This window comes from Sus scrofa, chromosome 13, assembly GCF_054392235.1.
Source record: "Sus scrofa isolate SSC_HxYL_T2T_F1_AM1 chromosome 13, Sscrofa_HxYL_maternal_Yorkshire_Landrace_v2.0, whole genome shotgun sequence".
Lineage (NCBI taxonomy): Eukaryota > Metazoa > Chordata > Mammalia > Artiodactyla > Suidae > Sus > Sus scrofa.
The window spans coordinates 96,681,723-96,705,013 of NC_139395.1; the positions used below are offsets into that span (position 1 = coordinate 96,681,723).

Below are 23,291 nucleotides of genomic sequence, written 5' to 3' on the forward strand. Positions count from 1 at the left end.
CTGTCTGTAATCCTGTGAACCTCTGTGTCCTCAGGTCCCTACATTGCAAAGCACATTTGTAAGTAAGTGTGATGAAAATGCACATGTGTGATGAGCATCAGTTGGACAAGACTTTATTCTTAGAGTCCACAAAATGCTATTAGAACACTGTATCCCCGCAAACCCTTCTTGAGAAGCCTGTAACTAAATCAGTGATGTTTGTCATGCCTTGATCTCCCCATCTGCAGAATGAGCCAATGAAGACATCTTGTGTGGTTCAAGTTTGCTGCTGAAACAGACTGGCCTTGGTCACATAAGAGGGTGGAGGCTGAGCTAGGAGCTCTCTCCAGAGCAGCTCCCCATACCTCAGCCAGGCTCACAGAGGCCGGGCCAGTGATGAGACCATCTTCTCTCTCCCCACTCCTTCCCCACCCAGGCACACAGAAGTTTCTCCAGGCTACATCTGCTTGGAGGTGGAGAAAGCCCAAAGGAGGCCAAGGCCAACCCCCCTCAGCCCACCCCAAGGAGGGCCTGTGTCACCAGTGCCTTCCTGGAGCCATTCATTAGCCCCTCACAACTGAGAGAGGGCAACAGCTAACAGGCCCCTAGCTTTGGCAGGACCAGGCATGGCTGCAAGGTGAGCAGACAGCCCTATCACGGTCTTGGCCAGCGGGGCAGAGAGTGCCCATGAATGGAAGGCCCTTAGAGAGGGGATCCAGGTCACCAGATCTCTCAGTTTTTTGACAGGGCTGATGGGAACCTGTGGCTAAGATGAACCTCACTCAGCAAAGCTGACTGTGGCCTCTGAGCAGCCAGCCTTGCCTTTGAAATCCCAGTGGGTTATAACCAGCCAGGTCCCTGGACCTGACTCAACACCACCTCCTCCAGGAAGCCCACCTGGCCATGCCAGCAGCTTGGGAGCCACAGCTCTGGAGTTCCAAGGCTCATCTACCATGCATCCTGGCGTTGCCACTCACTTTTTCTTGTGCAATGAAGCCCAATTTGATTGGGAAGTGGAAGTCAGTGTCCTTCCACTGCCAAGATTAAATGTGACTTCTGTTTCACCACGCACCAGCTAGTGGAAAGGACCCCCAGCCTTCTTGCCAAGCTACTTGCTGCACCGGTAGAAGCTGAGGCTTGGAGGAGGATGGTGAGGCTGCTTTGCCAGATGGTGTCCGAGGCCGGCCAGAGCCCAGGGCTGCCAGCTGCTCAGATGCTTCCCACTGAGCTGTGAAGGCGGGGTCGGGAGGAGAGGCTCTGAAGTGGAACTGAACACAGATGACCTGAACCCAAGAGGCTTTTTGTTCCCAGTTCACTGTCCAGCCCCCAACTGCAACCCCAACCACAACCCCAGCCACAGCCACTCCCAGCCACCCCTTCCTGCCTGCCCCTGTCCCCTTTGACCCTGGGGAGAGTGAATTGTTCTGCTGGGTGAGGAGGGAGGCGAAGAAAAGGAATGCTGATGGGCTGAGCAAAGAGAGGGCTCTGTGGCCGAGGTTTCTGTGAGAGGAAGGAATGGTCACGAGGGGTGGCCGATCCATTGGTCACTGGGGTTCTAGAAGGGGCATTTAGGGGTTATGCTGAGGTCCATGATGTGGCCTGGGGAGTGGGTAGCTGTGGTCCTCCATGGCACGGACCTGAGGATGAGAGACAGTCTAGAACCAGGCATCTGAGTGATGAGAAGGGTGTGCCCGTGGAAGATTCTGTCATCAGGGGGTGGTAGGTGTGGATGGAGAGGGGACCAGGGAGGCCAGCCAGAGCCCTGACAAACAAGGGGGCAGAGGTCAGTAGATGACAGCAGCGAGGAACAGGAGAGGGCCAGGCCAAGTGATAGGAACCATGGAAGAGCTTGGGCTTCCCACAGCAGATGGAGGCTGCAGAGCTTTGTAAATGGCAGAAAGAGCAAGGGGTCCTGCCCACCTCCTGGCCCTGAGATGCAAACAGCCCCCAGGGAGGGTGGAAGGGCAGTGGTGTCCTGGGATAGGATGCTGGGTTCAGTTAGGGTGGGAGGTGGAGGGAGCTCTCGGAAGAGGAATTGGGGTGGAGTTTTCCGTAGGGAGCAGCAGTTCCATAAGGCACGATGGGAGATCTGAGGGTGGGGAAGCTGAGGGCAAGGTCAGGGATAAGCATTGCAACACAGAGCTTTGCAGGCAAAGGCACTTTAGAGTCATGACAGCCAGAGACTGGAGGCTCTTCCAAGCGTCACAATCTAATGGGTCTTCCTATCACTCATTCTACCTTCCTCTGCCTCTGTGTTCCGTTTACTCTCCCCTTTTCCTGGAAGCTTGTGCCATCCTCTTCTTGGATTCCCTTTTCATTTTGCTGGAGTACCTCCTTAAGTAACTTTCAGGCTAGGTGGATAAGGCGCTTCCTTTAGAGCCACTGAACACATCTCCAGCAGCATCACTCCCCTTTGCCTGGGAACGTCACGGAGTCTTTAGGTGAGAATATTTCGCTGGCCACACTTTCTGTCAAGTACTGGGTCAGGGAGCTGGTGGGCGAGTCAGCCCCTCTGACACTTCACCCAAGTGGAAGTCTCTTCCTGTCCCTACCACCCACCATGGCCACCTCTGCTGTGGAGAAGAGCTTTTGCTCCCTTCAGCTTCTCTGTTGGACACCACCATAGACCAGAGAGCCTCCCCAAGGCTGCCCATTCATTCAGAGAGCAGGCTGGGGCCTCAGCTGGGCCAGAGAGCCCAGTTGTTGGGCTCATAGATGGTTAGGGGATCACCTGGATGCTTACTCCACTCCCACCTGCCCTGTGTTGCCAGAGCATGGGACTTCTTGGGGGGCTCTTTTGCTGAGAGCCATGTTCACCCCTAGCCTATGGGGCTGCCAGTTCTCTGCTTGATTTCTCCACCAGCTTGTCCCACCTGCTTTCTGTCTTCCTGGAATATACCATAAGGTCCAGGTGGCTGACACACCAGCATTGTTGTCAATTCCTCCATACACAAACACACACCCACGTGCATGTCTGTCTTTTCAGGGAGCTGCTGGGTGGGAGAGGCACATGCATGTGGGCCCAGGCTGCCCCCTGGAGCACAGCCACACACCTTGCATAATGTAGGGCCGCATTGCTGTGGAGCCTTCCTCCACACGTGAAATGACTGGATCACCTTCTATCCCAGAGGAAACCAGGGCCCCGCCTGGGCTGTAGGGACCACCTATGCCCATGACACTTGTTGGCATGGAGTTTGCCTGAAGGTGCTGTTTGTGTCCTGGCTGTAGTCACAACACTTCTTCCTGAGGAAACAGCTTGCTGAGAGAAAACTCCAGATTCCAAGGGCCTTCTATATATGAGCTGAGGTCTCTGTGGGCCATGATAGGGCCACTTGGTACCAGGATGCCATATTTTAGAAGTGAGCAGCTAATGTCACATTTGTCCATTTGTGTAGTTCGCTAAGTGGACTGACACCTGACAGGTGCAGACCCAGAGGGTGGAGGAGCCCCAGCACTGGGGAGGAGGTGACACTTGATTTGGATCCTGAAAGAGGAAGCAGGTTTCTGGCAGGCAGTACAGGAAAGGGTGCTCTCACTGAAGGAATAGCATGAGGGGAGGCCCAGAGGCATGCAGGCAATTCTCTGAGTCTTTGGACACCAAAAGCGTAGTCTGCAGAAAGTGACTGGTACGGTATCTGGCATGTCCAGTGTGTGTGCGCGCCTGCCCACATGTGTGTCTTCTTCTTTCTTTTCTCTAAAGCAAAGTGTCTGCTTAAGTTCAGATTTCAGGGCTGTCACTCAAAGCTTCCCCCACTTGCTGACCATTGTCTGAAACTGTTGCAAAAAATTTCACCTCTTGACCTTAAAGTGATGATCTTTTTTTCCCCCAAAATATGAAGGCAGGAATGGGGTTAGGGTGATACTTGTGTCTTAACATCTCTCCACTGTCAGCAGAGGAGACTTCAAGGGGCCCAGAGAAGCAGCTTTCAGGCACCAAGTACCTAGATCTCCACTGGTTCCATTGCAGGCATAGACCATCCAAACCAGAGCAGCTAACTATCCCATTTTATTGACAGCAAAACAGAGCCCCTGGGAAGTCTCGTGGCTTACTCTGGGCCATGCAGGAGGTGAGTGGTGGAGAATTATGGGAAATTCAGCTCACTTTGGAAATGACTGCCATATGATATTTTTAGCACAGGACCAGACATCCAGCTCCAGCTCCAATAAGTCATCAAGAGTAGAGCATCGTTGTCAATTAGGATGATGTACCAGGGCAGTTTTAGGACCACAATAAGTAAATTATTACTATTTTTAAAGATACCTCTTGGGCTGATGGCCTGAAATAAGACATACCATAGAGAGAACACCCTTGAGGCCAGGGGCATGTTGTATCATATCATTGTCACAAGGCCCGCATGGAGGAGCTGCTACCCCCATTTTACAAATGAGAAAATGTGGCTCTGGGAAGATGAGCCAGCTGTCTGGCCCACTGATGGTGGCAGCAAGAGCTGAGATTCCAAGCCAGTCCTCTGCCCCCATTCTGCCTGTTGGGGCAAGTGGGAAGATGCCTGGCTTGTCTCATATCCACACCCATCCACAAGGGAGCCAAGGCATTCCTAACTCAGTCAGTGACTTTTTTTTTTAATGTAAACTTGTTTTTGAAGTATAACATATATGCTGAAAGTGTTCAAGTCGCACGTGATTAACTTAACGATTTTTACAAGCAGAACTCAAATCAAGGAGCAGAACAATACCCACCCCCCAATCACTGTCCTGCCCAGTGTCACCACCACCCTAACTTCATCATCCTGTTTTTGAATTCTGTGCAGATGAAGTTACACAGAATGTTTTCTTTCACTTAAAATTATGTTTGGGTGATTCATCCATGTGTTTGGCGTGTAATTGTGGTTCTTTCATTCTCATGGCTGATTAGTATTCTACTATATGAAGAGACACAGTTTATGCGTGCATTCCACTGTTGGTGGACAGAATTCTTGTTTCCGGTTTTGTGCATCTCTAAGCATCCATGTACATGCATTTTGGTGACCATGTGTACACCAGGGGGAGGCGGGGCCATAAGTTCAGCCTTAGTGGATGCTTCCAGTTTTCCAAAGTGGTTATGCCATTTTTCACACCCACTGGAAACTACATGTGGGTTCCAGTTGCTCCGCAGCCTCATCAGCACTTGCTACTGTCTTATTTTCATTTTAGCCACTCTTCGTTGGCATATAGCAGAGTCACATTACGGTGTAAGTTTGCACTTTTCTGATGATTCTTCAAGTTGAGGACTTTTTCATACATTTATTGGTTATTTGGATATTCACTTTTGAGAACAGGGATTCCTTTCTAAGTTCATCTTTGTTGGAAAGTATTCTCAGAATGGCTCCCATATTGAAAGATACTGTGTTTCTCTTCCCACTTGGGTGATCATCTCTAAACCCTGACATTTGTCAGTTCTGAGAAGGGTTTCAAAGCTAAAAGAGAATAAGAAAGAGGAGCTGAGTGTTGGCCCAGGACACTCTGGCCCCCTCAGAACTCTGGAAGTTCCACAGCCATGGCAAGAACTTTCTCTGTGCACTTTGGGGTTGCTTGTAAAGTCATCAGTTGAAGTTCCCTCATAAATTAGGAGAGATGGTTTATATTTCACATTTAGAGCTAAAGCCATGCTCTGAACTCCAGCCCCATCTTCTCGCATCCTTTGGAGTTTGGGCTCAGGATTGATTTGAATGTAGAGGAATGAAGAGAAACAGAGCTCCTTCCTTCTCTTCAGCTCCTACCTGGGCATTGAACACACAGGGAATTGAGTTTGCTGACCAGACTTGGCATTTGGGGTATCTGAGTACCTACTGTGTGCCTGGAGCTTGAAAGTGATTACAAAAGCTCTCAGTCTCTGGCAATGGTTATCAAACATTAACAGCTCAACATTTTCCTGAGGCGAAATGAAAGCCCATCTCTCTTCACTCAGAAAAGAAACTGCTGGTCTCCCAGCAGACCTCACCTCATTAACAATCCTGCCCTAGCTGATCCTCACAAAGGGTGACCAGACAAATGCCTGTAGGGAGAGGAGATAGATAGAAGTACCATATGTCAAAAGCCTAGCATGTGCTGGTTCGCTGTGCCCAGTGCTTTATACTTTCTAACTCATTTGACCCTCACCAGGAGCCTCTTGTAAATTACAACCTGGGCTGTTCTCAGGGGGGTTACAGGAGAGTGGGGAGCTAAGACAGAAATGTTGCCAGGTAAGAACAATTTATTTCAATAGCTTAAAACAGCTATAGGAGACACGCCCCCAAAGAAGCAAGTCAATTCATTCACTCAACAGCCAGTTTTTTGGGCTTGTCCCCCTGTGAGGGCCGAAAGATAGATGAGTCCATAAATGAGTCAGGCTCACGTCTTTTAATAAGTCCATAGTCTCCTTGTAACCATTCATTGTGAAATGAACAAAATCAAAAATTCTTGCTACTTTTGGGTTCAGTTTCCAGGGCTCAAGCACCCATGCATGTTCTGCCAATATGTGGACTGAGTGGGGACCATCGCTTCCGGAGTGCCTGCTATCCTTGATGCCTAGAGTGAGGCGCTGTGCACCTGTCATTTCCTTTAATTTCTCCAGAAACCTGGGGATTGTTGTTCCATCTTCAGAAAAAGAAACAAGCACTTAGAGTATCCTTCACAAAGGCACACACTTATAGTCAGCAGCACTGGAGCTTGAAATCAGGGACTCCAAATTCCTGCTGATCCCCAGGGGGGGATGTGCCAGAGGAGGGCGGGGATCTGATGGCCCCAAAGACTGTGACAGTGGGAATATGGCTGGCAGGGTCCACACTGAAATGGGTGGGTGTGTAAGCAAAAAAAGGCATCTTGGTGGCAGGGCAGCCCATTTAGGTGGCAGGAGAGATGGGCACTGGTGAGCTGAAAAGCGATGGAAGCTAGAATAAGAGCCTGTGGACTGTGTGAGCCAGGGAGACAGGTGACCCTCGCCTTCCTGTCACACTTTAAAGCAATCTTCCATTATTGCAAGGTATTTAAGGGAGGTCACGTGAAATCCCACAGATAGGCTTTTGGGCTGTGTGATTCCAGACAAGCCTCTTCACTTCTGAGCCTCAGTTTCCTTTTCTCTAAAATAAATGTCATCTGTAAATGAGATAAACCTAACATAGCAAAGGGACAGAACAGATGCTCAATAAATGTGGTTAAGCTATAAGATTGTTTCCAGTTTCCAGCTGCCTGGGTCCAACTCCCAGCTTTGCCATTTACCAGCTGTGTGTCCTTGGGCAAGTGACTTAGCCTTCCTGCGTTTCTGTTTCCTCCTCCTTAAAATGGGGATAATAATAGTAGTTGCTACCCAAGAAGTTATTGTAATGTGAGTTTGTTACATACATTCAAGTGAGTTGATACAAATAAAGAATACAGCACCTGACCATATAGTACACTTTAAATAAATAGTAGCTACAATTATGTTTCATTTTTCATGTTGCCTGGGAGGTAGGTAGCAGTTGCTCCTTAAATAAGGACTTTTAGGGTTTTTGCTCCCCACCATCCACTGGCACAGGCAGCAAGCATTGGTGTTACGGAAGCTAAGAGGAGATTATGGGAACTTGCAGTGCACAGGTGTGGCCTCCAGTAGTAAGATGACCAATATGGGAAGATTTGGGTTGGGAGGGAGGGAACGGGGTTCACAGAGGCATAATTTGGGGGGCTCTGCAAAACTTGGGTCAGAACCAGGTGGTTCAGAACAGGGAGAGGAGAGCTGGTGCAGGGGTGTTGCTAGGGAGAGTTGGGAGAGAGAGGGGGGCGGTTGTGGGTGTTGGTGTAGGCATGGAGAACATGTGGCCACAGACTCGGGTGAGTGATCTGCTTTCTAGGCTTGGGAAAGAGGAACTGCCCACGCCTCCCTAGCCAAATGCAAGGGATTTTATGAGGAACAAAGAGATTACAGAGGTGAAAGTGTTTAAAGCCACTAGCGCTCCACAGATATGCCACTATGCAGCCTCGCCCCACATGAGGGAGGGCTGAGCATGTTCTTGTATGTGGCTTCCAAGTCAGGCTTTGCTGGCTGTCCTTATTAACTCTGCAGCTCCAGTAATGATAACCTCTGTAAAATGCGCTATTTGACCACCTTCCCGTCCCTTCCATTCCTTTGTGATATTATTCCTGTCACAACTCTTGTGTTAGTGTTTACCACTTACAGTTTTGTTGTATCTTAGCATACTTTATAGACTGCTTTCAAAATACCACTTTTTCTGTTGACCAAAAAACATGTTAAGATGCAGCCCCAGGCCTCTACTATGTTCCTGTGGACCTGGGGAAACTAGGGTTGTACAAGTTATACAAGACAACATGTGACCCGCATCACCCTCACTTCTGATCCAGCTGACCAGCACTATTCCTCTCCCTCCAGATCCCGGCCTGTCCTGTTCTATGCCTCTGTGCTTATACCTGTTCTCTCTGCCTAGAACACCCTCTCCAGCCTCACATCTCATAAAACTATTCACCCTTCAAAACCCCATCAGGTATCATCCCTTTGAAGCTTTCAAACAACTCTTCCATACAGGAACTACTTGGTTTCTGTTTCCCATGCATTTAATAATCATTTCATATGTTACACTCTATTAAAATTATTCACATGTTTAAACTCCCAGACCTCAAGCCTTCCTCTACTTAAAGACTGCCTTTGGCCTAGCTTCGTTGTCTCCATATTCTTGGGGTTCAATCAGAGAGCCAGGAAGAGAATAAGAGCTTCATAAGTATGTCTACAATAAACCTAGTGAAACCTCAGCCCTATGTCCAGCTGTTCCATGGCTTATGATTTTTAAGTCATGAATTTTTCCAGAATTGGACATTAAAATGCATTCCTCCACTGACTAGCAAAAGAGAAATTTGAGGGTTCAAAGCCATTTCATACAGCCCCCTTGAACCTCATCTGTTTCTAAGAGACAGCCACCTGCAGATTCCTAAGTTGGCAGCTCTCATTTTTATCAAGACTTGCAGTGAGAAGTAGTTTTTACGCTGAGACACACTGAATACCTACATCAGAGACAGCTTTCGTGGAATGATATTCACACCTTGCTGTGGGCATTGCTCTGTTTTCCTCTCCTTTCCTTTCTTTTCCTTTTTCCCTCCCTCCCTCTCTTCCTTTTTTTTTTTTTTTTTTTTTTTTTGTCCTTGTCTTTTGTGTTTTTAGGGCCACACCCATGGCATATGGGCATATGGAGGTTCCCAGGCTATGGGTCTAATGGGAGCTGTAGCTTCCAGCCTACACCACAGCCACAGCAACACAGGATCCAAGCTGCCTCTGTGACCTACACCACAGCCCACGGCAACACCGGATCCTTAACCCACTGAGCAAGGCCAGGGACCGAATCTGCATCCTCATGGATACTAGTCAGATTCCTTTCCACTGAGCCACAATGGGAACTCCTTTCTTTTCTTTTTTTAATTGCTGGTCACCTCCCAGTGAATTGATTCCATGATTCTTTTGTCTAATGGGTTGCAAACTACAATTTGAAAAACACTGCTCTGAGCCTTCAGCTAACATAACCAGAGAAGGCTTCTCAGAGGAGCCGGGGCAGCTCAGAAGGCTGGTGGGCTGGTGGTGTGCAGTGGGTGTGTGGGGTGAGAGATTTAAGGAATAAAGGGAAGAGACTCTAACCCACTTCCCTCTCCTTGCAGCTGAGCCTCTGCCATTGATGGACCTGTGCCGGAGATCCATCCGCCTGGCCCTGGGCCGCCAGCGCCTTCAGGACATCGGCTCTCTGCCTCTGCCTCAATCTCTCAAAAACTATCTGCAGTACCAGTGATCTGGGGGCTGAGGGGCAGCAGGGGGCACCCCCAGCCCTGGGTCATCATTTCCTGGTCACACAGGGCTCCCTCCTCGCCCTGGTTCCCCAGGACATTCAGATTCAGTGCTTTGAAAGGCAAGGACGTCTTCCCAACTTTGAAAATGGAAGGTCTGTTGCCAACCGATTTGCTGCCTTGGGAGCAGCCCTCTCAAGTCAGACACCTCCTGGGAAGCCGCGAGGACCCTGGAGCCTGCGTCGGGCGGAGATCCTGCCCGCTGCCAGGCAGGACACAGCGGCCACCAGTATTGATCTGAGAGCCTGTTTCCCTATTCAAGAGAATGAATAAAACATTGGGGCAGGAGACTGTATTGTGAGCCCCGGTGCAGTCAGGGCCAGGGGAAAATGGGCCAGCTGCGGCAGGAGATTGCCTCTGAATAATGAATGGTGAAAGCAGCTTGAAGCTGGCGCCCCTCTGGCCCCCCGCCTCCCCCTGGGCCAGGGCAGCAGGATTCTGTGCCCCTTTGGAGGACTGATACCCAGGAATGCCCAGCTGCGGAACTGGCAAGGCAAAGCGGTATTGAGGACCCCGCCCCCGGCTTACCTCTGAACCCTTGTTTACTTCCCCCTCACGCGCCCTCCTTCCCCACCCACACCCCGGGTCTCTGGATGCCCCCGGCACCCACCTCTATTCAGGGAAGAGTCTGACGATTTCACCCAGGGACAGAGTGTATCCTTTATTATTATTATTGTTTTAAGTAGCATCGAATTTTTAAAGAGGAGTGTGGTGAGGGCAGTACGTAGTCCAAAGGTGCTAATGGGGCAGTTGGGGGCCTGGTGACACCCATGGGGGTGATGTCCTCTGCCTGGGGAGCCTTCCTGGGGTATTGAGGGTTTCCAGGCAACCATCACTTCAGGATGCAGCCTGGCTGCCACAAAGCTTTATTTGAGCGAATTATTTTTTCACTTTAGGAGACTTGTTCGGGTTTGTTTCTGTTTCACTTGCCCACGGGCGCGCGTGCATGTGCGTGTGCGTGTGTGTGTGTGTGTGTGTGTGTGTGTGTGATGTGCCATTTCTTAGCTTGGGGCCGTGGGGGTGGCCTCGTAACTGGTCGGGTGGGTGTGGGGCATTTACTCCCTCTGCCTCAGCCTGTCCTCCTCCAGGAACGACGATGCTGCTGCTGCTGCTGCTGCCGTCGCTACCGCTGGGCATCTCCTATGTCTCCAATGCTCTCTGCCCAGACTGATTTTTAACTGGAAACTGTCACAGCAGTGGGATACCAGAGCCCCAGACAGCACTGTCTCCCGCCACTTTAATGTGAATTTGACTGACAAATGAGGAGCGTTTCTAGTAAAGTTTGTTGTTCATCCTTCAGCTGTTTGTTCACTGCTCTTTGGGGAGGGGCTGGGAGGGCATCTCCTGTCAGCCTGGCTGCCACACCCAGAGGGGGCAGGACTGTGCGTCTCTCCCCAGGCACTTCCTGTCTCTTCTGCCTCGTTGTCCTCACACGAGCACAGACTAGTATTTTACAAAGGCCTGCCTTAGCAGAATGAGCCTGTGGCCTGGGATCATGCAAAGCTAGCCGCCATGGTGGAAAAACAAGCCAAATTCCTGCTGCCAGGACTGTGATGTCCACGGGGTGGCTCTGCACAGGGCAGAGGGTCCAGCAGGGTAAATCCTAAGGGACAACAGTTTCAAGTGACCCGAAGATGGAGCTGGGGAGTTCTTGTTGTGGTTCAGTGGTAAGGAACCCCACTAGTATCTATGAGGATGCAGGTTCGATCCCTGCCCTCTTTCAGTGGATTAAGGATCCAGTGTTGCTGTGAGCTGTGGTGTAGGTCACAGACGTGGCTCAGATTCCACATGGCTGTAGCTGTGGTGTAGGCTGGCAACTAGTTCCTAGCCTGGGAACTTCCATTTGCTGCAGGTATGGCCTTAAATAGTGGACATGGTAGCGGGGCTAGATGCGGCTTTGGAAGCACATGTCATCACCAAGGAGCAGTACAAATTGCTGAAGGGTGAGTGTGCGGCTCAGCCAGGCTCAGAGCTGGAAGCAGGTCAGAAGCCAGTTCAGGCCAGGATCTAGGTCAGGACTAGTGCGGTATCCAGTTAGCAGTCAGGCCACCAACACACACTGTGCCAGCCGCTAAGGACCCAGAGCTCAAGCAGGTCCATTGCATCCCCAGTAGGGATGTTTACAGCACAGGTGTGGGGGAGGGTAGGGCCTGAAGGGAGGGCTTCCTGGAGGGAGAGGCTCTGTCCACACCTGCTGTTTAAGGGACCAAAAGAACCAGATGTGCTGCACCTGCACACACAGCCGTGTCCTCTAGCACTCAGACCTCTGAGCTGAGCTCAGCTTCAGGCAGGCTCTGTGGTTGGGTTGTGGAAGGCAGGACCTCAGGCTTCAGGGTCAGGAGGTTTGGATATGAGTCCCAGCTTTATATATGCTGTGATTTTTGCTAAGTTGTCTCCTCCTATACACAAGGTAGCAGCTGGCCCAGGTGACCAGTGAATGTGGACCTTTCATCTCTGAACTCAGCAGGTCCCAGTTTCAGCATCAGCTTTCCAGCTTGGCCCCATCCACCTTGCTTGTGCAGTTTCCTTCCCGCAGCAGTGCCCTCCCGGTCCTTACTGCACATGCTCCAGGATAGGCTTCAATCCACCCTCATCCAGGAAGCCCTTCCTCTTCCTCCCTCAAACTCCACCCTCTCTGAGAGTCAGCTCATTGCCTCCTGGGCTGAAGATGCCTCTCCTGGCCCCTCAACCCTCACCCAAGCACTTGGACTGGAACCCCTCTCTGCCTGTGGCCTATCTGCTCAGCAGGCTCTGAGCCTTTGGATGGTGGGGCCCGAACCTATTCCTTCCCACGTAGCCCTGGGACCAGACACATGAACTCAGCAAAGTACTGGATGGGGAAGGCCCCCTTTATAGCTGGGGTGCCCATGGAACCTGCAGTCCTGGGGACAGGGAGGAATTCCTGCTGGGTCTTCCAGGGCTTCATGCCTCTGACTCCCTCGGCTGTTCTGCAGGTGTAGTCAGGTACTTGTGTGTGCCCAGCAGTGTTGGGGACGTGCCCCTGCCCCGCTGGAGCTCACATTCTACCGGGGAGACAGATGACACAGAAGTAAAACCACTATGCGATGATGTTGGAGGGAAGAGGTGATCTGGGTGGGGGCTAGAGAGGGGGGAGCAGAGGGACCCCATTACTGAGAGCAATGGAGGAAGATCTCTGGACAGATGACGGGTTCTGAGAAAACAAGAGGGAGCCAAACAAGGGAAGTGAAAGGGGAGTGGGTGATGGGGCCTCAGTGGCAGGGTGGCCCTGTGGCAGACCCATGATGCCCAAAGTGTCTTGTGATCTGAGCTGAGGTCACCAGCCCCTGCACTGCAGTCTGCCCTGGACTCTCACTCTCACTTTGTCTGTTTGTGTGTATATGACATGCATCTGGGGTTCACACACACACACACACACACACACACACACACACACACACACACACACACACGATTCCTGGGCACCTCTTAACCGTCATAACCCAGCCCCAGGTCATAACCCAGCCCCAGGCCCTCCCAGCCCAGCGTGTTTTCTGAGGTTCCCGACAGAGGCACCTGAAGAAACAGTCCTGCTAATTGCTTTTTAATTGTCTGCAAAAAGAGCATGTGACGGGCCCAGTTCCCTGCAGATCTAAGTCCCCATGCTTTACCCCATCTCACATTCTCACTTTGTCTTGCCCTTTCTTTCTCCCCATCACTCAGGCCAGGAGCCGGCTACTTTCGGGGGCTGTCTTTCACCAAAAAACAAAGATTTCCTCACTGCATGATAGTATAGCCAAAGTGGCGTCAAGTAGCAAGTAGCACAGTTACATGGCGGTTGATTTGTGCCAGGACAATTCCCAGGACCTAGCTCCCAGCTGCAGCCTCTGCACTGGAGACATGTCTGTGCCTCAGCAACCAGGAGACCCTGTGACTTTACTGCCCCCCGTCCCTGGCAAGGAGTAGAAATCTCCACTTGTAATCCAAAATACCAGCAGTTGTGTTGCCGTTCCTTCTAGTTCTGGGAGCCTGGGTCCCATCCCTGTCTGCAGATGTGTTTTATCGACCTACTTAGAGTGTGTGTGTATGTGTGTGTGTTTTAATAAAATTGAGCCCAACTCAGAAAAATCAAGTAATTGAACAAAAAAAATCCAGATTTCTGACTTCTCTTGGAAATGAGGGAGATGTGGTAAGACCAGGCCCGCATTCCTTGATGGTGGTGATAGCCAAGATTGAGTAGGGACCTCCTCTTGAGAAGAGGCCTCTGTTCTGTGTCCACCCCTCCCAGGGCACCTCCGGGCCTCTCACTGCCAGCCTCCCTCCTGACTTTGGAATATCACATGTGCCCAGCAACTGACATCCAAGGAGCTCGCAGACCCCAGAGGTGACCTGTGTGTCCCTGTTAGACGTGATTCTTGAGGATGAGGACAACAATTCTTGGGTCCTCCTTTTAATGAGCTGAGTGATATATGATTGGACAAGCCTGGCTGCACCTTAGAATCCCTTGAGGAACTTTGTAAAAAAAATTCCAGGGCCCAGGTCATCCCACAAACCAATTAACTCAGGAGCTCTGGGGGTGGGGCCCCAGCCTTGGTAGTTTTTAAAGCTCTCTAGTGATTCCAATGTGCAGCCAGGTTGGAGCCCTCCCCTGCCCATGAAGTGCTTCATTACATCATCTCAGTGAGGACACGGTTGATGTTAGTGAGAATGCACAGTCGTCCCTCAGTATCCACACGAACTGGCTCCAGGTTGCCCTGGGGGTACCAAACTCCTTGGATGCTCAAGTTCCTTATGGTACAAAATGGCTTGGTGCCCTGAGCCCTCTTTATCCATGGGTTCCACATGTGTGATTTAACCAATGGCGGATCCACCTGATTGGTTGAATCTGAGAATTCTTAACTTATGAATACGAAGGACCAACTTATACCATAGGCTAGAGGAAGCTGCCTCAGCCCACCCAGAACTCTCAGAGAAGGGAAGTTTTCAATAGCACTTGTTACCAACATGATTAAGTGCAAAGCCGCCCGGCGTCCCTCCCATCCCTCTTCTTTTACTGATGCTGACCTGGTTGCTCTCCAAAACCAAGAGGAAGGACCAGGGACCTCTGCTCTGATGCTGCATGATTCATGAGGAATTGATTCCAGCCCCACCCACCCTCTGTCCTGTGAAGCCCCAAGTGTGTAAAGAATTTCCCAGAGAGCATTGTCATGATCCATCAGAATAACTGTAGACTAAGTATGGAACAGACTGAAGATGGTTTGGTTTTGGATAGAAGAATTTGAGATATTGAGATAGGCTTTGAGAATGATTTGGTTCTGAATATTTCCCAACTTCGCTTCCTTAAGCAAGATGACACATTTGGTGAATTAATAATGATGACCCTTCATGGGTTTGGGGAGTAAGTAAGCCCATGACAAGCCAGCTCTGGCTTGGTGGCAGTGTCCTCATCTGCTTTGTCTACCCAACAAATCAGGCTCTTTTCCTATGCGGAGCCCTGGTATTGGTTGAGTGCTCAGCCCTTCAGCCAGTAAGGGCGGATCAGGGTAAATAATTTCCTTTCCTCCAACCAGCACAGAGACCTCAGTTACACTGTCCCTGTGCTTGAGGGTTTTTTCATCCAGGGGATTTAATATGCTAATGAGTTGCTGCACAGGGATGGCACTTGAAGGAAAGAGTTGCCTTTCAGTCATCACTTTGTGTCAACAAGTGGCGCTGTGCCAGGCCCAAGGGCTCTGTCATTCCTGCGGCCCAGCAGGGGGACTGACAGACAAACTGGTGGATGCAAAGCCTAGTGTGAGCAACGGGCCCAGAGGAGAGAAGGCCCAGCAGAGGCAATGTGTGGAGTCAGGAAAAGGCCCAGAGGTGATAGGAAAGGCCCAGGGGAGGCAGGACGAGTCACGTTGGGGCAGGACGCAGAGCTTCAGGATAAGGACATGAAGCCGCATTCGGGAATAAGGGCTCGAAGTGAGTCAGAGTTCCAGGACACAGTCACACACTCAAAAGGAAGGCAGAGGAGAGCTACAAAGGGGCTACACTCAGAGGTGTGGGCAGGGCTCAGGAAACCAACCACAGAGAGTGAAGCCCGGGGTTCACATCGGTGGGAAGGGACGTTTGTTACATCCCTAGGTCTGAAGCACTAAGAGAAGGGAGCTGTAATTGGAATTGTGTAAGAGAGTCACCGAAAAGGAGCTACCTATGGCCTTAGATGGAGGGACACAGCCTGTGCCAACCACAGTCTGACAAGGAGCAAGCCAGGGCTTCAATACCCTGCCCATCTCTGGTCCCGCCTCCCATCTCCATCAGTGCCTCCCATTGGTTAAAATCCCAGGGAGCATAGCAGGCAAGGGGGAACCAGGTTGGTGATGTCCACAGAGGCCCTACAGAGCAGGACAGAGAAGGAAGGATGTGGATCGTGGGTATCAAGAGGACATTCCTTAGACTTTATCTGATAGATCTGCGAAGTTCTTTTTTCAAACAAAATCACAGAGATTTAAAACTTCAGTGAAATAGATAAAAGATTATTTATTCCAAATATGTATCTTGGGGTGCTTTTGAAGCCCACCCCAGTGCCTCTCCCATCTGAACCTCAGATGCTAAATAGCTGAAGCATCTCCAAGGAGCCTTAGGTTACCATCAAAATTATATTCTTCCAAAGTATACCCCAAGTGGGTAACAAGAAGCAGCAGGTGCAGGCTTGGAATTAGTTTTTTTTTTTTTTTTTTTTTAATGCTGTTTCAGGAGCCACAGCAGCAGGCTTGAAGCAGGAATGATGAGGTTTAATTTGTGTTTCTGTACAGCCTTCCTGAAGGTTTATAGAAGGGGGCTTAACAAGTAGACAGAAGTAGTGGTGGAGAAATCAAGGGAAGGGCTCTTGGTCCCAAAGACAGAAGGAAGGCCTGGATGAAGTCTGTCACCTTTGGAGTTCCCGTCATGGCTCAGTGGTTAACGAATCCGACTAGGGACCATGAGGTTGCGGGTTCAATCCCTGGCCTTGCTCAGTGGATTAAGGATCCGGCGTTGTTGTGAGCTGTGGTGTAGGTCACAGACATGGCTTGGATCCTGTGTTGCTGTGACTCCGGCGTAGGCCAGCAACTACAGCTCCAATTAGATCCCTAGCCTGGGAACCTCCATATGCAGCGGGAGCGGCCCAAGAAATGGCAAAAAAGACAAAAAAAAAAAAAAAAAGGTGAGAGTTAAGTTTTACTTGGGGCAAAATGAGGACTACAGCCCAGGAGGCAGCATTTCAGATAGCTCTGAAATACTGTGCAAAGAGGCAGGGGGAAGATCAGTACCTATGTGATTTTGGTGAAGAGAGAGGTACATGCAACTAGGCACACATTTTACAGAAGGTTGCTGTTAGTCCCCTGAAGTTTACTCCTTGTCACAAGGAGCAGATGTCACCATGAAGGATTTTAGTGCTTTTCCAGGTACTAGGAGATGCAAGAATTGGGCTTGTATAAAATCTTCTCCTGAAAATATCTAACTATCTAAAGACCCGTTCTGCCAGTTTTCCCAGAGCACAGAGCCCCTCACTCCTGATCCCCACCCTGAGCTCCTTTCAAGGGCTATTGAGGGTCCACAGCTGCAGTGGCTCGTGATTCAGTATGTGTAGAGGCAGATGGCATGTGTCAATCTCCAGTTCACAGGACCTTAGGAGTAGGGTTGGGGAGGAGCAAGCTGATGTAGAAGGGCCCTATCCGTGGAACTTGATGACTGGGTGCACGCGGGAGTTAGGCAGGGGAAGATGTGAGGACACCAATGTCCATTCATTCACTCATTCATTCAGCCAATATTTATCGAGGACCTGCCATGTGCCAGGTATGGCTGGTGGTGCTAAGGACACTACAGCAATGAAAACAAAAAATCTCCAACCTCGTGGAATTTATCTTCCAGTAGGAAAGGTACACAAACAAATAAGCTGGTGAATATAGAGTATGTCGGATGGTACCAAAAAAGGAAGAGATGCAGGAAGCAGATGGCAGAGTTGCTACAGTGATGTGCTTGTAAATGTTTAACTACCAGCTCTCTGGGGAAAATTTAAAAACCCTGATTTGTAGTGTTTTCTGTTTTCCATTGTGCAAATACTCCCCCCACAGCCAATTGCAAGCTCCAGTGTGATGCCACTAAATACAGAGTTGGAAAAAGATGATTGGTGGCCTGCCATTACATAGTATTTCCATGATATAGAGACAATAAATGTAAATTACCCATAGGGCAAAGATAATAGTAATAGAATTTAAAAGTGATGAGTTTAGGTATTCATTACCTTTATTCTTAACATAAGTTATTTCATTACAAGTTGATATGATTCAATTTTTTTTTAAATGTTCCCCCTCCCTTTTGTTTGGTCGCCCTGCAGCATATGGGGTTCCCAGGCCAGGGCCAGGGATCAGATATGAGCTGCAGTTCTGACCTATGCCGAAGCTGCAGCCAGAGCCTTAACCTACTGTGCTGGGCTGGGGATGGAACCTGCGTCCCAGGGTTCCAGAGATGCTGCTAATCCCATTGTGCCCCAGTAGGAACTCCTATGATTTAATTTTTAATAATGATTATAATCAATAACCAGCTTTCACAGTTCCTAAAATCTTAACCATCTGTTGTAACAAGCCAATATAAGCCAGTTCTAGAATGCCACCAAGTTGCTGGGACTGTAATTATCCCAGTATCATCCTGATCAGATTTGGGCACTCCACCAGGCGTGAGCACATTTGATTGATGAATAAAGTGGTCTCTTTTCTGAAGTGCCCCTTGCAGAGTGATGAGAAGCTAGTTTGGAATAGACAAGGATGAGGAAACCATGCCTTGGATGAAGCCCTCCAACAATGACCCAGAGTCTGACCCAGGCACAATTGGGAGTTTATGCATCTGAGCACCTGCCATGCACATAACATTTTCAGACACTACCCAAAGTAGAAATGCAAGGTCCTAAAGAAAATGCAAAAAAATCCAAGGATATGTAAAAAGGTTTATCATGATCTAAGTTGGTTCATTTCATGAATACAAAGTTGATTTAAAAATCAAAAAGTGAAGGAATTACTTCCCATCATGGCACAGTGGAAATGACTAGTATCTATGAGGATGCATGTTCGATCCCTAGCCTCGCTCAGTGAGTTAAGTATCTGGTGTTGCTGTGGCTGTAGTATAGGCCAGCAGCTACAGCTCCAATTCTACCCCTAGCCTGGGAGCCTCCATATGCTGTGGGTGTGGTCCTAAAAAAAAAGAAAAAAAGACCAAAAGAAAATTTTAAAGTGGAATTCCCTAGTGGTTCAGCAGGTTAAGGATCTGACATTGTCACTGCTGTGGCTCAGGCCGCTCCTGTGGCACGGATTCAATCCCTGGCCCAGGAACTTCTGCATGGCCACAAGTGTGGCCAAAACAAAAACAAAAATTTAAATTAAAGAATGATGCAGTTCATTACATTGACCAAGTAAAAGAGAAAAAACATTATCATCCCAAATGTAGGAAAAAGCATTTTCTAAAATTCAACACTTGTTTATGATTTTGTTTGTTTATGATTTTTTTTTAATTTCAGAAAACTAAGAAGATGAGAACATTCTTAATCTAGTAAAAAATTCTACAAACACCTACAGCTAATATCATGTTTAATGATAAATTATTGAATGCTTTCGGAGTTCCTGTTGTGGCTCAGCAGAAACGAATTTAACTAGTAACCATGAGGTTGCAGGTTCAATCCCTGGCCTTGCTCAGCGGGTTAAGGATCTGGTGTTGCCGTGAGCTGTGGTGTAGGTCACAGGCATGGCTTGGATCTGACATTGCTGTGGCTGTGGTGTAGGCCGGCAGCTACAGCTCCGATTCAACCCCTAGCTTGGGAACCTCCACATGCCACAGGTGTAGCCTGAAAAAGAAAAAAAAAAAAGACTTCTTTCCTCTTAAGTGACAAACAAGAAAGATTGCCCAATCTCACCACTTCTATGCAACATTATATTGGAAATCTAGGTAATTCAATAAGACAGGAACAAGAAATTACTAAGTATTAAAAAATGGAAGAGAAGAAATGAAATGAACATTATTTATAGATGACATCATTGTATACACAGAAACAAATCTAAATAAAACTATGAGAATAAAGAGAATTTAGAAAGGTCACTGGATGCAAGGTCGATATTCTTTAAATTTTATATCTATTTATTAGATATAAAATTTAGAAAATGAAATTTTAAGCAATATCATTTATAGTAACAAAAAATAGGAAAATCTAATGAAAGGTATGTAGAACCTCTACACTGAAAACTATAAAGCATTGTTAAGAGACATTGAAGAAGATCTAAATAAATGGAGAGATATATATACCATGTCCATTGAAAGATTCAATATTGTCAAGATGTCAGTTCTCCCCAAAATGATCTATAAAATAAATACAATAACAATAAAAATATTCTGACTTGTGTTGTAGAAATTGAAAGGTTGGTTCTAAATTCATTTGGAAATGCAAAAGACCTAAAATAGCTATCCACGATCTAAAAAAAGAAAAACAAAAGTAGGAGGTCTTATGTTACCAGATACTGCGACTTACTATAGTGATAATAATTAAGATAGTTTGATTTGTGTAAGGATAAAAAAAAAATAGACCAATGAATAGAGTCCAGAAACAGACCGATGCTTACATGGCCAATGAGTTGTGTTACTGAAATTTGGTGGGAGAAAAATGGTCTGTCAACAAGTGTTGCTGGGGTGTTTGCATATCCTTGCAGAAAAACACAAGTCTTCACAGCACAGATCAGCATTACATTGAAAGTGATTATAGACCTAAACATGAAATGCAAAGCAAGAACAACAAAAAGCTTCTAGAAGAAAACAGGGAAAAAATCTTCATGTCCTCCAGGTAAGCAAGCCTTCTTAACAGCACACACCATGCAGTAACCATAAAGAACAAACTAAATATATTGAACTTCATTAAAATGAATAACTCTACTTCATCAAAAGACACATTAGGAAACTGGCAAGGCCAGGGCTTAGTCTGGGAGAAGATGATTGCCACATGCATAACTGACCAGCAGTAGCATCACTATTCCTAATGTGCCCCAGCTGGAAACAACCCAAATGTCCATCCACAGGAGAGGAGAAAAATACATTGTGGCAAAATGCATGCAATGGAGCACCTCTTAAAAAAGAGGAGTGGACTAGTGCTACACATAGCATGGATGAATTTCATGAAAGAAGCTAGACCTAAAAGAACATGTAATATCATTTAGGTGAGTTCAAGAATAGGCAAAAGCCAGCTCTCATTGTAGGAGTCAGAATAGTGTTACTTTGGAGGGGGCACGGAGTGTGTTATTGGTCTTGGGAATATACAAGAGGTAGCTTGCTGGGGTCCTAGAAAAGTTCCACATTTTTATCCAGGTGATAGTTATGTGCATACATACATGTGGAAAAATTCATCAAGCTGGAGTTCCCTGTGGCACAGTGGGTTAAGGATCTGGCATTGTGATTGCAGCGACTTGGGTCACTGCTATGGCGCCAGTTTGATCCTGACCCAGGAACTTCCATATGCCCCAGGTGGAGCCAAAAAGAAAAAAAAAATCATCAAGCTATATACTTAGGATTTCTGTACGTTTTTATGTATAGCACACTGAAATTAAGGGAAAAAAAATAAAAGAAGCAGCAGGATCCCTAATATTTCTGTTTTCAAAGTTACTTCCTTCCCACTAGAAATACTTTGGACTCAATGCAGTATTTCCCTTGGCAGCAACAAGTACAGCTATTGCATCTGAGAAGGGAGATAGTTCCACAGCAGAAAAAAAGAAAAGAAAAGAAAAGAAATAAAGAAAAAAAGAAAAGTGGGCTGAGAAATTTGAAGGTTTTGAAGAACAAAGAGTTCCATTGTTGTATGAAATCATCTCCAGAGAGCTGATGTCTTAGAAGCACTCATGGGAGCACGTTCCATGATTTCCCACATCCAGGCCTCCTCTAAAGCAAGTGTGAATGCCCTCTGGGGCCTTGGCTGCACACAGGGGATAGATTCTAGCATCTCACATTTCCATCCAAAAATGTGCATTCCTGTCCTGGATAATGGTCACGTTACACAACTGCTCCTGGGATTTTCCCATCGAGGGTAATAGGCTGTCACTGCCCACCAGTTACAGAAAAAGCAACTTTTTTTTTTTTTTTTTTTTGTATACAGAGACGATAAGCCTTTTCTTTTTCTTTTTCCTAAGAAAACTCTCTTGGCAGGTTGATCAATGTGTGAGCAGTCCCACATTCCTCCCCCAACCCCTCCAAGATTTTCAGATGAAGTTGCCAGGACTAGTTCTTGAATGACTAGATGTTTGAGACAGATTGAAAATAATCCTCTTCTTGTAGAAACACCAACAAATGTTTTCAGATGAAATAGCATGACGTTGGGGCTGTAGGCACAGGCAGTGGGTGGGGATACTTAGATGAAGCAGGTGATGAGCTGAAAATATTGAAGCTGAGTAACATGAACAGGAGAGTTTCTTATATTGTTCATTCTACTCTTATTGTTTAAAATTATTCATAATGATAATAAAGAGAATAGATTCTCTGTGGGTAAATTGATTTGGAAGGATGAACATTTGGAAGGATGATCGCATGAATTAATAATCATGGAGATTCTAATTGTCAAAATCAACTTGCCATCTCTCATCAACCTTTGATTATTCTTTTTTTTTTTTCTCTTTGGCTGTACCCACGGCAGGTGGGCCAGGGATCGAAACTGTACCACAGCAATGACCTGAGCTGTCACAGTGACAAGGCCGGATCCTTAACCCACTGAGTCACAAGGGAATTCCGCTGATCAGTCTTTGGAAATGAAAATAAAATTCCTTCATTTCATCTCCAGATCACTAATAATTTCCTATCATCAGTGTCTTCTTCATTGACAGGAGTCTAAGCCTGAAGTTTAAGAGCTTGTTATTTTCAAATTTTTTGGATCGCTAATAAACATATTTGATTTTTACCTGTTCTTATTTTTAATCCAGATTCTTTCATTCAAAATAACTATTTTAAGATGTGTTCACATTTCTATGTTCGGCAATAGTTTATTTCTTTTCACTGCCGAGAAGCATTCCATTGGATGGATACACCATAATTTGTTTATCCACTCACTATTGATGGAGTTGCTTCTAGACTGGGATTGTTCCAAATAAGGGTTCTATGAATATTTACATGTGGGCATGTGCATTCTTTTCTCTGGGGTAAATACCCAAGAGTAGAAAGCTGGATCATATTGTAGGTGAATGTTTGATTTTTTTTCTTTTTTTTTTTTTTTTTTTGTCTTTTGTCTTTTTAGGGACATATGGAAGTTCCCAAGCTAGGGGTCGAATCGGAGCTGTAGGTGCCGGCCTATGCCAGAGCCACAGAAATGCCAGATCCTTAGCCCACTGAGTGAGGCCAGGGATCGAACCCACAACCTCATGGTTGCCAGTCAAATTGGTTTCTGCTGTGCCAGGACAGGAACTCCTGTGTGTGTTTAATTTTTAAGAAATTGCCACATTGTTTCCAGAGTTGTATCATTTTACCTTCCCAGTGGGTGAGAGTTCTAGTTCCTTCACATCCTTGCCACCATTGATAGGATCAGCCTT

At 47.5% G+C, this 23,291-nt stretch overlaps 1 protein-coding gene across 7 annotated transcripts in view; it reads left to right on the top strand.

Annotated features, from left to right (window-relative positions):
• Positions 1-11,070, top strand: part of SPSB4 (splA/ryanodine receptor domain and SOCS box containing 4) — a 77,574-nt gene extending 66,504 nt beyond the window's left edge. For 6 of the 7 annotated variants that reach the window (XR_014824038.1, XR_014824037.1, XR_014824039.1 and 3 more), the window contains one exon: positions 9,589-11,070. Coding sequence is in view for 3 of the 7 variants with exons in the window: in XM_084989875.1 (XP_084846001.1) it covers positions 9,589-9,716 (128 nt within the window). In the remaining 4 variants the exon portion in view is untranslated. The remainder of the gene's footprint in view (positions 1-9,588) is intronic. The other variant, XR_014824036.1, reaches the window with a different exon arrangement.
• The last annotated feature ends 12,221 nt before the right edge of the window (positions 11,071-23,291 follow it).